Source organism: Callospermophilus lateralis, chromosome 2, assembly GCF_048772815.1.
Source record: "Callospermophilus lateralis isolate mCalLat2 chromosome 2, mCalLat2.hap1, whole genome shotgun sequence".
Taxonomy (NCBI): Eukaryota; Metazoa; Chordata; class Mammalia; order Rodentia; family Sciuridae; genus Callospermophilus; species Callospermophilus lateralis.
Window position 1 is genome coordinate 67216253 of NC_135306.1, and position 14309 is coordinate 67230561.

At 39.1% G+C, this 14309-nt stretch overlaps 1 protein-coding gene across 4 annotated transcripts in view; it reads right to left on the reverse strand.

Moving 5' to 3' along the window:
* Positions 1–14309, reverse strand: part of Dock8 (dedicator of cytokinesis 8) — a 214902-nt gene that overhangs the window by 37550 nt on the left and 163043 nt on the right. For all 4 annotated transcript variants that reach the window (XM_076846038.1, XM_076846035.1, XM_076846037.1 and 1 more), the window contains 6 exons: positions 11146–11315; positions 8675–8811; positions 6590–6772; positions 6115–6244; positions 5095–5182; positions 860–956 (listed from right to left, as the gene is read on the reverse strand). In XM_076846038.1, the coding sequence (XP_076702153.1) occupies positions 860–956; positions 5095–5182; positions 6115–6244; positions 6590–6772; positions 8675–8811; positions 11146–11315 (805 nt within the window). The remainder of the gene's footprint in view (positions 1–859; positions 957–5094; positions 5183–6114; positions 6245–6589; positions 6773–8674; positions 8812–11145; positions 11316–14309) is intronic.

The following is a 14309-nucleotide window of genomic DNA, read 5'->3' on the forward strand; positions in this document are numbered from 1 at the left end:
ATATGAAAGAAAAAAAGGACTGTACATGTTCAATATAGATGAAAATATTTTGGGGGGAGGGGTACCAGGAATTGATCTTAGGGGCACTCAACCACTGAGCCCATATCCCTAGCTCTATTTATTTATTTATTGTATTTTATTTGGAGACAGGGTCTCACTGAATTGCTTAGTGCCTCGCCCTTGCTGAGGCTGGCTTTGAACTCATGATCCTCCTGTCTCAGCCTCCAGAGCCACTGGGATTATAGGCACGAACACTGTGCCCAGCATAGATGCAATTTTTTCCTTAATATTTTCAATCCATGGTTGGTAGTTTCCATGTACACAGAACTGGTAGATATGGAGGGCTGACTGTACTTTTCTATAGCAGGGATGGCAAACTTATGGGATAAATGACTTTTCTTCAGTAATTTGAATCCAAAATAAACATCATTTACCCTACTTATCACTATTTTTTAATCTAATCCAGTCATAAGAACAGCTCCTATATCAGACAGGGACCACCATTCAACTGGATTAGACCCATCAGAAAAAAAACCAGTTAACCACCCTGGGTCTAGATATTAAATCAGAATTTTACCATTTGAATTATAAATTTGGCATACTCTTGGGCCAATTTAACCACGGTCAGCTCATCAAACACATCTTTCCAAGTGAGCAGTAAGTCCAAGAAGCCAGAAGAATGTTTGGTATCTCTGGAGTTTATAAGGTGGATGTTATTGTAAATAGTAACCTGTCAACTTCACTTTTTAAAAGGATCACTATTTGTTTCTTTCACAATTTCGAATAAAGATTTCCTTCTTAAATTCCAGTGAACACATTCATGTTAAGCAAATTAGGTCAAGCTATTAGTTTTTCTCACCTGGATAATGTTTTCCTGCATGTCCAGGATGATTAGATTTGCTTCTGTAGCCAGATTGCCACTGATCAAGGCTTCTTGATCTAACTCTGCCTTTGTTCTAAGAAACAAAAAGAGGTTCAAATTAACACACAAATCAAAGCTGGCCAGGTTCTAGTAATGGTGATCTTTGCACCAAGGCATAAAGAAATCTTTGGAAGAGTCAACTTAGAAATGAAAACAAAAGCAGCTGGCCTTAAGTCACTAAGGTGTGCAGGCATTTTTTGGAATTCATGTGTGGTTAGAAAGATTCTGTATTTCACCATATAATTGTCATGGATTTTAGAACAATTTTTTTTTTTTTTTGCAGTAAAAGTGGAGTATAACTGTGATGTGAAGCTTTAAAAGCAAGTTATGCTGGTTCCTTAAAAATCATTTATTACTAATATGTCTTTGCCGCAAGATTAGGATGCACTGAATACTCGTGAATGTACATTAATGTAGTGGTGACGATTATGTGATGAAATACTGTTATCGAGGTAAAGTTTCCAGGTCATTCTCATCCCTACTATTATTAATAATGATGACAACTATAAAAATAACAAGATGGGCAGAGAAGCAATCACTGGCTGCTATTAGCAATTAGGGGAGCCCATTAGATTATTGCCTAAAACCTCAGGGCCATGCCTGTATTTCATGCATGAGAACTCTGGATCTGGTGGTGGGGGAGGAGGAAGCCCCTGCAATATGCAGGAGAGACTGGGTGTGGTGTGAATTTGGCAAACCGTGACGATGCTGGGTTAGAAAAGGGTGATGCTTTAGAACAGGGGCAGTTCAGTGTCTTAGCTTCCCAAAGACCATGTTGGGAAGCTAAGAGACTGAGTTGGGGTTGGTCAGCCAGGAATGGGACATTTTGTCTGTTTTTTTCCCAATGGAAAGCAAAGACTGCATTCCCATGGGGCAGATCATCTAACTGGTATCACTCACTAGGGAATGGGAAATTGCCAGGTGCTGCTCCTCTATTAGGTTTCATTTTAAGGAATCAGAGTATTTTATGGACTAGTCCATGCATTCTCACAAAATTCAACTAAGATTGGGAAGGGATAAAGTAAGCCCCCACCCCCAACAGTTTTGCTTTCCATGGTTTAGTTATTCAGGGTCAATTGCAGCCTAAAGAAATTAAATGAAAAAATCCAGAAGTACACAATTAATTAATTTAAATTGTATGCCAATGTGAATAGTATGCTGTCCCACTCTATTCTGCCAGGTGAATCACTGCTTTTTCAGTGTCTCTAATGCTGTACACTCTACCCACCCATCGGTTACCTATTAGCTGTCTTGGTTATCAGTTTCTCCATGCTTGCATACAGAATTTGGTAACATCTGAAGTTTTAAGCACCCATTGGAGTTCTTGGAATGTATCCCCTGTGGACAAGGGGGAGTACTATATTTTGTATCATCATCCAAATTTAGTTTCCAGGGAAGGGAGATGTGAAAAATTGACTTTTTAAAAGTGACAACAGTGGCCAAGATATAATTTTGGAGCTGGGGAATCACGCTGTCAGCTCACATGTCTTACACTACCAAGGCTACTACTTAGATGTTCTCCAGTATCCTTAACCCACTGGAGGACATGCAGTTTATTACATACCTCTGATGATCAAAGTAAACATTTCTGTGAAATTTAACTGTTTCCACAATTAGGAATAGGCTCTCAGGTCCCAAGTTGCTTCACATGCCTCACCCCCATTCTCCAAGAGAAAGCATTTATGTATTATAAATGAAATTTAAAAGTTTTCTTTGTTGTTGTTAAATTACTGGTATCAAAAATACTGTCAATGTGTAATCAACACAAAACTTCCTAGTGAAATATAAAATATGGCATGCACTTTTATTACTTCTCATTTCAAAATAGCCACATGTGGCTGGTGGCTACTACAATGGACAGTGCAGATCTAGAGTATCCTTATCTTTTTTTTTTTTATTCCAATTTTTTATTGCAGTTAAAATACATAGAACAAAATTTACTATTTTAACCATGTTAGAATGTGCAGTTCAGTGGAATTAAGTACCTTCACATTGTTATGCAACCATCACCACCCACTACTCTAGGGTTTAAAAAGCCCACCAGCTTTTTCTTTAAAACCATGTTCTCAGACTTAGCTGCACAATAGAGTCATGTGGCAGTTTTACAAATACTGATTCCTGGGCTCCACCACTGCAGATGAATTAGGGTATCTTTGGGCACTTTGAAATTAGGAGCTTTAAAAGCCCCCTGGGTGATTCTAATGTGCAGCCCACGTTGAAAATTACTGCTCTAAAAGAAACAGAGTGAAAATAATTAAAAATTATTCTGGTGAACAAGGCAAAAAAAAGATGAAAGAGACAACTCAAGTAATTACAAAAAGTTCCCAAAGAGCTAGGATGAGCAGTTCTAATTTTTCTATGCTATAGCCACTGAGGTCTGCAGGTATGCATCATTAGCTCTAATAATGAGCAGCCCACCAGGTAGCTCAGGGCTAAGAACTAACCTAGAGAGAACTGGCAGGCTCTGCATGCTAAGATTCAGCATTGTGTTGTTATTGCCAAAAGAAGGGAGAGGTTTCCCAAATCATCTATTTATGTGGCCCAGGCAAAACAGGCTTTGTTATTCTCTATTTTAAATCTCATAGATGACCTAACCAACTAAGCAATTCTGTACTTACTATATGCAGATTGTTGTTGTTGTACATTATCTAAACTAGAATGTATAGACTCTTAGAACCAAGTATCTTACAAATCAGTTTAGGGAACTTGGAGCAAGAATAAAATACCCAAAGCAAATAGGCATTATTTTATGTTTTTTGGGGGTACCGGGGATTGAACGTAGGGGCACTCAACCACTAAGCCACATCCTCAGCCCTATTTTGTATTTTATTTAGAGACAGGGTCTCACTAATTTGTTTAGTGCTTTGCTTTTGCTGAGGCTGGCTTTGAACTCTGATCCTCCTGTCTAGCCTCCTGAGCCGCTGGGATTACAGGCGTGCACCACCGTGCCCGGCAGACATTATTAATAAGACCAATGACTGGGTTTTCCAAAGTAACATCTGTAACAAATTTCTTTGATGTTCTAAAATAAATTTCACTCCCAAAAGTTCCATAAATGGGCCAGAATATTCTATAGTGACAGCAAAGATATGAACTCGTATTTATTTACAAAGCAATAGTGTTACTCAAGTCTTCCCATCTTTTTCTATGATGTGTGTGTCATATGCCAAGGGGATGTTCTGCTTATGCCTTGTCAACTGTGTGTGTGGTCTTCAACAATTCAATGTTGTGCTCTGTGAGCTGTGGGATTCATTAGGCTATCTGTTTTAAGAGGCAGAGGAGATATGCACCATCTATTCAAATATATTTAATTTTGTCTCTCATTTGTCTAAGTTGTTGCATATAATTGCTGCACCGTCTTGTGCTCTACCTATATATCTCTCTCATTACAATCCAAACAGGATTTTTATTCTTTCATTTCTTTATACTTTTTTTCTGACTGTGATACATATCATAACACTGCAGGAAATCCAGCAAAGTACAAAAAGAAAACAACAATTGCCTATATTCCCAATACCCAAAGAAAACCACTATAAATATTCTGGTAAATTTCCTTCCAGTTTATTAGAAATGCATTTATTTATAATTAAAGATTTGAAATTATATCCTAAAACCAGATGTCTATCCTGCTTCTGTTCACTTAATTATTTTTCATAGGCATTTCCCCATGTCATTAAAATTGTCATTTTTATGGCAACCTAGTATTTTGTTATATGTTTTCCTATGTTGTAGTGTTTAAAGTGTTTCTAATTTTTTAAAAACAATTTCAAGTAATACTGACATGAATATCCCTGACTATTCATCTTTGAATGCATTTCCAAATAGGGTTCAAAGGATTCAGTAGGGATTTGAAACTATATGGTATTGGGCACTTTGTCCCATGTTCTGTAATTCCCCACTCTCCATTAGTAGCTTTCATTAAACTACGTGAGGTTGCTTAATATTAATTTTTTAAAATGCTTATCAATCTGATGCATGTTTAATAGCTGGCAATCACAACTCCTTTAAACCTTTGAGCATCATGGGTCCCTGGGTGGAGAATATTTATACAGATGAAGATGCTTCATTTTCTTACCCGTGGAAGGATGCAGTTGTTTCAGTAATACAAGTAGCCTGGGAAAAATGGTTTTGGACTTAAAATAAAGGTAGAACAAAGTTGCTGAGTGACTCACTTATCTGACTTCTCATTAGCTTGCCGCCAATGTGTCTGCTCTTTCTTCCATCTCAAATTTTCATTTAGGCCTGGAAATCGGTCATTCCCTAGGAGTTAAGAAATGCATGATAGGAATTTGATTAGCATGAAGCCCTTTAAGATAACCAGAAATTCCATAACAAGCTCAGCTGAGAGGACTCAGAACCATTTCTCCAGTTAATTAGTCTGTGCAGGATGCTGAGAGGAGACAAAGTCACCGTGCCTATGTCTGGGTGGTCTGCTCTTTGATTCACAGGGTACAGGCTTAGTATCCCTGCCTTTCTGGGGTATCAGGGAGCATATTTTTCATATTTTTAAATATTTTTCACTGAATTATTGGAGATAGCCGGTGTCAAATGAAGGTACCTTGTCACCACCGAAAATGCTGAGCTCCCTCCAAGCTCCCTGCTACTGAGTCCTGTTGAGCAGAAGGAGCTGTCTTTCTGTTGTATTGTGAGCACAGAGACTAAGACCCAGGGCACGTGAACATTTCACTCTATTATTCTAGAGTGATGAGCTCCACCTTCTGAGGTCTTTCCTGGTGTGGCAGGGTCCTTGGAGGACTCGAACACTCTGAAGCCCGTTTGGGAAACTGATTCCATTCCAATAATGCCCTGAATGATTTGGGGGAGATGATCCTAGGCCCAGAAGGCTCTAGTTTCTTGATCATGCTCCAGAGGGATTAGTCAAATATCCTCTAAAGAGGCCTCTGCCTGGAGGGAGACATGTCCCAACTCATCTATGATTCATATTCTTTATCCACCACCAAGTTTTCACTCAAACATGCCATCAGGGGCCATTTTGAGAATTCTTTGATCTGAGTAGCAACTTTCCCTTAGAGGCCCAGGGCTAATCTTATATACACCACGCATGGAATTCCAGGATCCTCTGCCTCTGCTGTTATTGCAAATGTCCCATGAGAGTGATTTCCAGAGGAACTTCCTTCCCACAAAGGATGCAGAGGGGTTAACAGAAAGCAGGGAAAGCCTTCCTCACATACCTGGAGTCCTGCGGCGCATCATCTCCCCTCTGGCCCCTTCGCCCCGGAGCAAAGCCTCTTCCAGTCTAGCCTTGACATCCCTCGACTTCTGCAGGACTTGGGTACTGACTTTGTCAGAACTCTGCTTTCCCTGGGCAGGATAGAAGCAGTTTGGTGAGGTATTTATTGATGGGAGACTCATCAAAACAGAATACTCCAGTCACGTTGGCCTACATGTACATGTAGTTTGACAAGAAGTACAGAGGCACCATTCTGGAGAGTCTGACAACTGAAACCCTATTAACAGAAATGGGGCTTTCTGCAGAAGGTTGAGATCTTTTCCCTTTAGAATGATCATATGTATAAATGCAAATAGGCTGTGGATTTGAATACAGAAACATGAAAAAACTAACGATGCCACCATTGGCCTTGCAAAGGGGAAGAGTAACAAGACAGGATTGAACTTGGGAGATCAGTGCAGATACCCCACACTTACCTTATATTCAAAACAGGAGACACAGATGAAAAGCAAGTCTAAAATTCTGTTTAACTGCATTGATGGCAGGTCAGCAATCCACTTCCTAATGAGACTCTGATCAGCATTTTTCATGATCCAGAGGAAGCAAATCATGAGGTTTCGGGTGGTGTCGGCATTCAGCATATTATACTGCTTATAGGGCTGGAAGGAGGCAGGGGAAGAAGTCAAGTAACATAAAAACCAAAAGCTGATGGGATGATAATCTCTCAGAATGTGGGGGCCATCTTTTCCTTGTCTGGGGATGCTTCCAGTAGCCCTGCTTTTCCTGGGCAGGAAAGCTGTGTTCTCTGGAGCTGGGCTGCTCACCAGGGGCAGTGTTTGAGCCAGGTTTCAGCCACATAATAGAACATTCTCTGTCTTAGGGAGTGGTGTGGTCTGTTGGTTAGCTCTGAACCTTGGCTAAGCTTTTCAGAGATACAAAAGGGTTTTCTTCCTTTCTTTCTTTTAAATATATTTTTAGTCGTAGTTGGACACAATCCCTTTATCTTATTTACTTTTATGAGGTACTGAGGATCGAACCCAGTGTCTTGCATGTGCTAGGTGAGCACTCTACTGCTGAGCCACAACCTCAGCCCCCAAAGGGGTTTTCTTGCTGCTAAGATCTTTGAATATTACTTCTTGAAGCCAGACAGACGTAAGGTTGGACTTACAGAAGAGAACTAGTTTGGCTAGGCACCATGAATAACTGTTTAAGATTTTAGCTTCTTTGTTACATAGTCTGAAATATAACATGAGGGTCACGAGCTGCCTGATAAATTAGTCAAATCCATAAATTAGTGGAGTCTTCCGTAATATGAATTTACCAGTAATTCCTTTTTGGCAGTGAGTGGGGTGTGGATGCTCAAACCATTTGTTATTCTACTCTGGCCACAAGTGTTCATTTTCCAGTGCTAAGCACACTTTCTGTTACTCATCAAGTCAACAACAATATGCGGCTGCACCCTTGGTTCATGTGGCGTAGCTAATATCCAGTGGAATGTAGTGGTGAAATTGCAATGAGGTATTTGTGAATTATGTGAAGGAAATGTTAGTTTTGGATGGAAATCGAGAGATGATGAAGTTACTTCAACTTGAATTACCCTTGGTGTGTTGACAAGAAGTAATGAAATCCTTAGATATAACTTCACAGGGAATATGTTCTAACAGGTGCACTTGGGGCTTCTGCGTTCCTTCCTTAGAGGCAAGTGATACAAAAGGCAGAGGCTGCCTCGAGTGGGTACCTTTGATTAGAAGGATCTCAGAGAGGTGGAGGAGGTCAGAACACACAATATTTATCAGACTGTAAGATCAGGGATGTCAAATCTCAAACATTCTTTCCTTTTGTTTCTTACTAAGTGCTGGAGGAAGAGAAGAAAGTCATCTGGCAAAGAGGAGCTGGGCCAAAACCCTGTCTTCTCAGATGAGAGCCAGGTTGAATTCTCTACAGATATATATCTTACACTGAAATGCAAAAGTAAATTAAGATGGGGGACACAGTGCTGTTTTGACAAGTGTTAGTCAGAGCTCATCAACAAGTAGTGATGAATCCCACCTCAGGTGACTAGAAAGAAGGCCCATTCCTGGAGTAGCACCTCCTTAAGCCACAGAGTTTGTGCAAAAGAGCAGAGCCAAACAAATTTCACAGGTTCCCTGGGGACCCAGGAAAGCTGAAGTCTTTTGCTTGAGAAGCATATATTCCAAGCTTCTGGCCACTTCAATCTTTTTTTGGAGGCAGACTCAGTATAACTAACTAAGCGCAGCCCAGGACACCAACATAAGGAAGCCTTGGTTTGATCTTTTTTTGTAAAGATCTCCGAGTTCCCAAGTTCACCTCTTTCCAAGTTTCCTGAAACTTGAACTCAGCCATTGGGGCTGCCTCCATCTGAGCTGAAAGTCTCTCGCTGTTGTAGGAACCTTCTCTGATCTGATTTCCTAGAGCCAACCTCACTGTGATTCCTTTCAGCACAGAGTAACCATCACTGCTAGCTGTAAGCTGGGCTCTCTCATCTGAAGAGGGGAGAAGACACAAGCAAAAATCAAGCCAGAGAAATATGCACTACATACCAAGGAAGATAGCATTGTTCCACTTGTCTTCAGATTAAAATGATTCCCTGCTATGGCCAGGGCGACGTTCTGGTTAATTGCACTGGGACCGTCTTGTTCTTCATCAGATCCACTGGTGCGGCTTTTCCCACTAACAGCTGCAGTCAAAATATCACAGGAGATGTCAAGCCAAAGATGGCGTTCCCTGTGATATCACCCAATGTCCAGTCAGTGACTGGGACCTTCCTAGTCACTAAAATCAGTAGTCATTTTAAACTTGATGTTTAAATTATTTATTATTTTATTAATAATGTTACCATATGTAGCAAAAAGTAGACAAAATGTTGCTGAACACAAGATTAGGCTGGAAATGATTTTTTTTCAAATTGCAAAAATAAAAGCTTTCATAATAGCTTTCTGCAATATGATTTTTTAACTTATTTATTTTAAATGATTGAAAAAAATCTATGATATGTAATGAAGCAAGTATCTTATAATAGATCTCAAAGACCCAAAAGTACCAGAATAATGTTATTTTCACAAATTCAGCAATAATTCATTGAATTTCAAATGTTCGCAGTGAGTGTTAACTTATTGCCCCTATATAATATAGACATATCCATATTTATACATAGGACTAGATGTGCACAAACGAAAAGGGGCCAACCATTTAAAAGGCTGCTTTTCTAGAGAGAGAGAGAATTTTTAATATTTTTTTTAGTTTTTTCGGCGGACACAACATCTTTGTTTGTATGTGGTGCTGAGGATCGAACCCGGGCCGCACGCATGCCAGACAAGCACGCTACCACTTGAGCCACATCCCCAGCCCTCAAAAAATTAAACAATAAGAAAACAAATAACCTAATCAACAAATGGGCCAAAGACCTGAACAGACACTTCTCAGAGGAGGACATATAATCAATCAACAAGTACATGAAAAAATGCTCACCATTTCCAGCAGTCAGAGAAATGCAAATCAAAACCACCCTAAGATACCATCTCACTCCAGTAAAATTGGCAGCCATTATGAAGTCAAACAACAACAAGTGCTGGCGAGGATGTGGGGAAAAGGGTACTCTTGTACATTGCTGGTGGGACTGCAAATTGGTGCGGCCAATATGGAAAGCAGTATGGAGATTCCTGGGAAAGCTGGGAATAGAACCACCATTTGACCCAGCTATTGCCCTTCTCGGACTATTCCCTGAAGACCTTAAAAGAGCGTACTACAGGGATACTGCCACATCAATGTTCATAGCAGCACAATTCACAATAGCTAGACTGTGGAACCAACCCAGATGCCCCTCTATAGATGAATGGATTAAAAAAAATGTGGCATTTATACACAATGGAGTACTACGCAGCACTAAGAAATGACAAAATCATGGAATTTGCAGGGAAATGGATAGCATTAGAGCAGATTATGCTAAGTGAAGCTAGCCAATCCCTAAAAATCAAATGCCAAATGTCTTCTTTGATATAATGAGAGCAACTAAGAACAGAGCAGGGAGGAAGAGCAGGAGGAAAAGATTAACATTAAACAGAGTCATGAGGTGGGAGGGAAAGGGAGAGAAAAGGGAAATTGCATGGAAATGGAAGGAGACTCTCATTGTTATACAAAATTACATATAAGAGGTTGTGAGGGGAATGGGAAAAAATAAGGAGAGAAATGAATTACAGTAGATGGGGTAGAGAGAGAAGATGGGAGGGGAGGGGAGGGGGGATAGTAGAGGATAGGAAAGGTAGCAGAATACAACAGTTTCTATTATAGCATTTTGTAAAAATGTGGATGTGTAAAAAAAAAAAAAAAAAAAAAAAAAGGCTGCTTTTAAAGAATGCTACCAGTCACATACAGAGACCATTCCTTCAATTTTTGGAAAAGTATGTTAAAGCACCTGACATCAACTGGTTCACTAAAAACCAATTGGACCTGTCAACAGCAATTTGGATCTTCAGTTTTTCAGAGAAAAAAGTGTAGACAACATTTCTTGTGCTAAAGTTCTAAAAGCAGACTCAAATTTTAGAAATAACATAATTCACTGTTGTGTTTTAAGGCAATTGGGTTTTTAAACAAATAATGAAGTAAATAGCACATAGAAATTATGTAAGACCTGCTAACATTATCAAAACCAAAAAATTATGTTCTCTAATTCATACAAGGCATTACAGCAGTGATGTCCAAAGGCAATAGATCTGTTATTATATATCATGCTTTGTGCTGTGTAGTTATAGAGTTCATCATACACTAGCAGATCAAGGAGTACATGAATGAATGGACAAGTACTTTCTGAACAAAACATACATATGGTTATGTGTCTTTTTTTAATTAATAGAGACCTGAGTTAAGAAGGTTTGGAGGCCACAGCTATGAAGCCTCACTCATACAAGAGTGAGTACCAGCACTAGAGCTAACAACAGAGACTTATTCTGGGTGGGGAGTGGGCATTTGGCAGGGCCCCTCATCAGTCCAGGAAGGAAACACAAGGGGTCCTTACCTGTGAAGTCATAGAGCTGTGGCAAAGCATCCAAAATGATGCCAACCAAAGGTAGGTAAAGGGCAGCGATTTTGACCTTCATTTCAGGTTTGACACACCGTGGGTCCAGGTCATGTGAACTTAGCAGGCTGTGGATGGCACTGACAGCTTTCCTTTGCACTTTGCTGATTCTGTTGGCACAATGCGGAGAGCTACAGATTACAGCGAAGGAAAACTGAGCAACATGCTCTAAACAAACAAACAAAAAAAGTGATCAAGACACTCCTGAGCAATGAGGTGACAATGTGAAAACTAAGCAAAATAGGGTAGTCGTATCTAGAATCCAGTAGCAGACTGTTCTAATCCTGAATCTGTGGGTACAAGTGTCTAGAACCCAATGGCAGACTGTTCTAATCCTGAATCCATTGTTTATCATGATGTTTTCAAGTTTCTCATGTTGTAGCATGAGAACTTCATTTCTTTTTTTTAATATTTATTTTTTAGTTGTAGTTGGACACAATACCTTTATTTCACTTATTTATTTTTATGTGGTGCTGAGGATCGAACCCAGGGTCTCGCATATGCGAGGCAAGCGTTCTACCACTGAGCCACAACCCCAGCCCCAGAATAATGATGTTTCTTGCCAGGTGTGGTGGTACACTTCTGGTGTCAAATCCAAGAAACTAGTGACCAATCAAAGTTTATGAAAATTACCACTATGATTTTATCTAAATATTTTATAGTTTAATTCTCACACTGAGGTCTTTGATCTATTAGATAATAATTATTACCACTATTAATTTTTGTATATAGTGTGAGGTAGACATTCAACTTCATTATTCTAAATGTGGATATCTAGTTGTCTCTGCAACATTTGTTAAAAACACTCCTCTCCTCCCCTTAATTGTTTTAAGCACCCTTTCAAAAATCAATTGACTATAAGCTCACATGCCTGCAATTCCAGCGACTCAGGGTGCTGAGACAGGAGGATCACAAGAGATCAACTTAGCAAGACCCTGTCTTAAAATAAAAACTAGGGCAGGGTGTGGTGGTGCGTGCCTGTAATCCCAGTGGCTGGGGAGGCTAAGACAGGAGGATCGTGAGTTCAAAGCCAGTCTCAGCAAAAAGTGAGGTGCTAAGCAACTCAGTGAGACCCTGTCTCTAAATAAAATACAAAATACAGCTGGGGATGTGGCTCAGTGTTTGAGTGCTCCTGAGTTCAATCCCCGGTATGCCCCCCCCCCAAAAAAAAAAAACCTTATTGACTATAAATGTAAGGATTTATTTCTGGACTCAATTTGCCCTATGTCTACCTTTATTTCAAACTACATAGTCTTGAGTACTTTTGCTTTGCAGTAAGTTTTGATTAGTGGTAAGTGTGAGTCTTCCAATTTTAAAATTCCTTTTAAAAGTTGTTTTGGCTATGCTGGGTTACTTGAAATTCCTCACAAATTTTAGGATCAGCTTATTAATTTCTGCAAGGAAGCCAACTGAGATTTCGGGAGGAATGCATTGACTCTGTAGATGGACTTGGGGAACAGTGCCATCTGAACAATCTGAAGTTTTCCTATTCATAAATATGTGATATGCCTCCATTTTTAAAGATCTTTATTTATTTAACACTGTTTTGTCATTTTCAGTGTTCAAGTCTTGTACTTCTTTAGCTTAATTTATTCCTAAGTACTTTCTTCTTTTTGGTGTTATTTTATTTATTTATTTATTTTTTTTGGTGTTATTTTAAATGGAATTGTTTTCTTAATTTCATTTTCAGATTGCTTACTGTAAGTGTATAGAAATACAATTGATCTCTGTATTATTGATCTTATACTCTGCAACCTTAGTGAACTCATTAGTTCTAATAGCTTTTTTAGTGAATTCTTTTAGGATTTTCTATAAACAAGATTATGCTACCTGCGAATAAAGAGTTTCACGTCTTCCTTTCTAATATCAATATTCCTTTCTAATACTAATGTCTTTTATTATACTTCCTTGCCTTTTTTGCCCTGGATATAACTTCTAGCACAATGTTGACTAGAAATGACAAAGATGGACATTTCTGTCTTGTTCTTGATCTTAGGAGAAAAGCATTCAGACTTTCACTGATAAATATCAGGTTAGTTGTGGGTTTTCCACGGAGGCCCTTAGTCAAGATGAGGAGGTTTTATTTGTTTGTTTTTATTTGTAAAGTGTCTGCCGAGAGTATTTATCAGGAAGGGATATGAGGTTTTATCAAATGCATTTTTTGCATCTATCAAAATAATTGTGGTTTTTTTTTTGGGGGGGAGGGTTGTTGTTCTTTTCTTCTATTGATGTGATGCATTAGATCAACTGGCGTTCAGATGCTAAACTTATCTCCCACTCCTGGATAACTCCTAATTTTCCATGATGTAAAATCTTTTTTCCTGTGATGTCTTTGCCTGGTTTTAGTTACAGGGTAATGCTGACTTCATAGGAAGGGCTGCGAAATGTTCCCTCCTCTTCTATTCTTTGGAAGAGTCTAAAAAGGGATTGGGGTTAATTCTTCTTTAAATATTTGGTAGAATTCTCTAGTAAAACTCCCTAGTTCTGGGCGCTTTTTCCTAAGACGTATTTATTTATTTATTTATTTATTCACTCACTAGCTAGCTCAAGCTCTACTTGTTGTAGATCTATCAGACTTTCTGTTTCTTCTTGGAGTCAGTTTAAGCAGTTTGTCTTTCTAGGATTTTGCACATTTAAACTAGGCTATCTGATTTTCTGATTTGTTGGTGTATAATTCTTCAAAGTATTTTTTTAAATCCTTTTTATTTCTCTAAAATAGTGATCTCTCTCTCTCTTCTCTCTCTCTCTCTCTCTCTCTCTCTCTCTCTCTCTCTCTCTTTCTCTCTCTCCTTTATTCTCTCTTTTCTTTCTGTACTGGGGATTAAACCCTGGGTGCTCTACCTCTAAACTACATCCCCAACTCTTTTAAATTTTTATTTTGAGTTAGGGTTTCACTAAGTTGCTCAGCCTGGCCTTGAAAGTGTGATCCTTCTGCCTCAGCCTCCTCCGGGGTTTCTGGGGATTTCAGGTGTGTGCCATCTCCCCAGGTCCTTTCAGTCTCAATTTTAGTAATTTGAGTTTTCTTACTTTTTTCTTGGTTAGCCTATCTAAACATTTGTCAATTTTGTTGATATTTTCAAATAATGAGCTTTTAGTTATGCTGA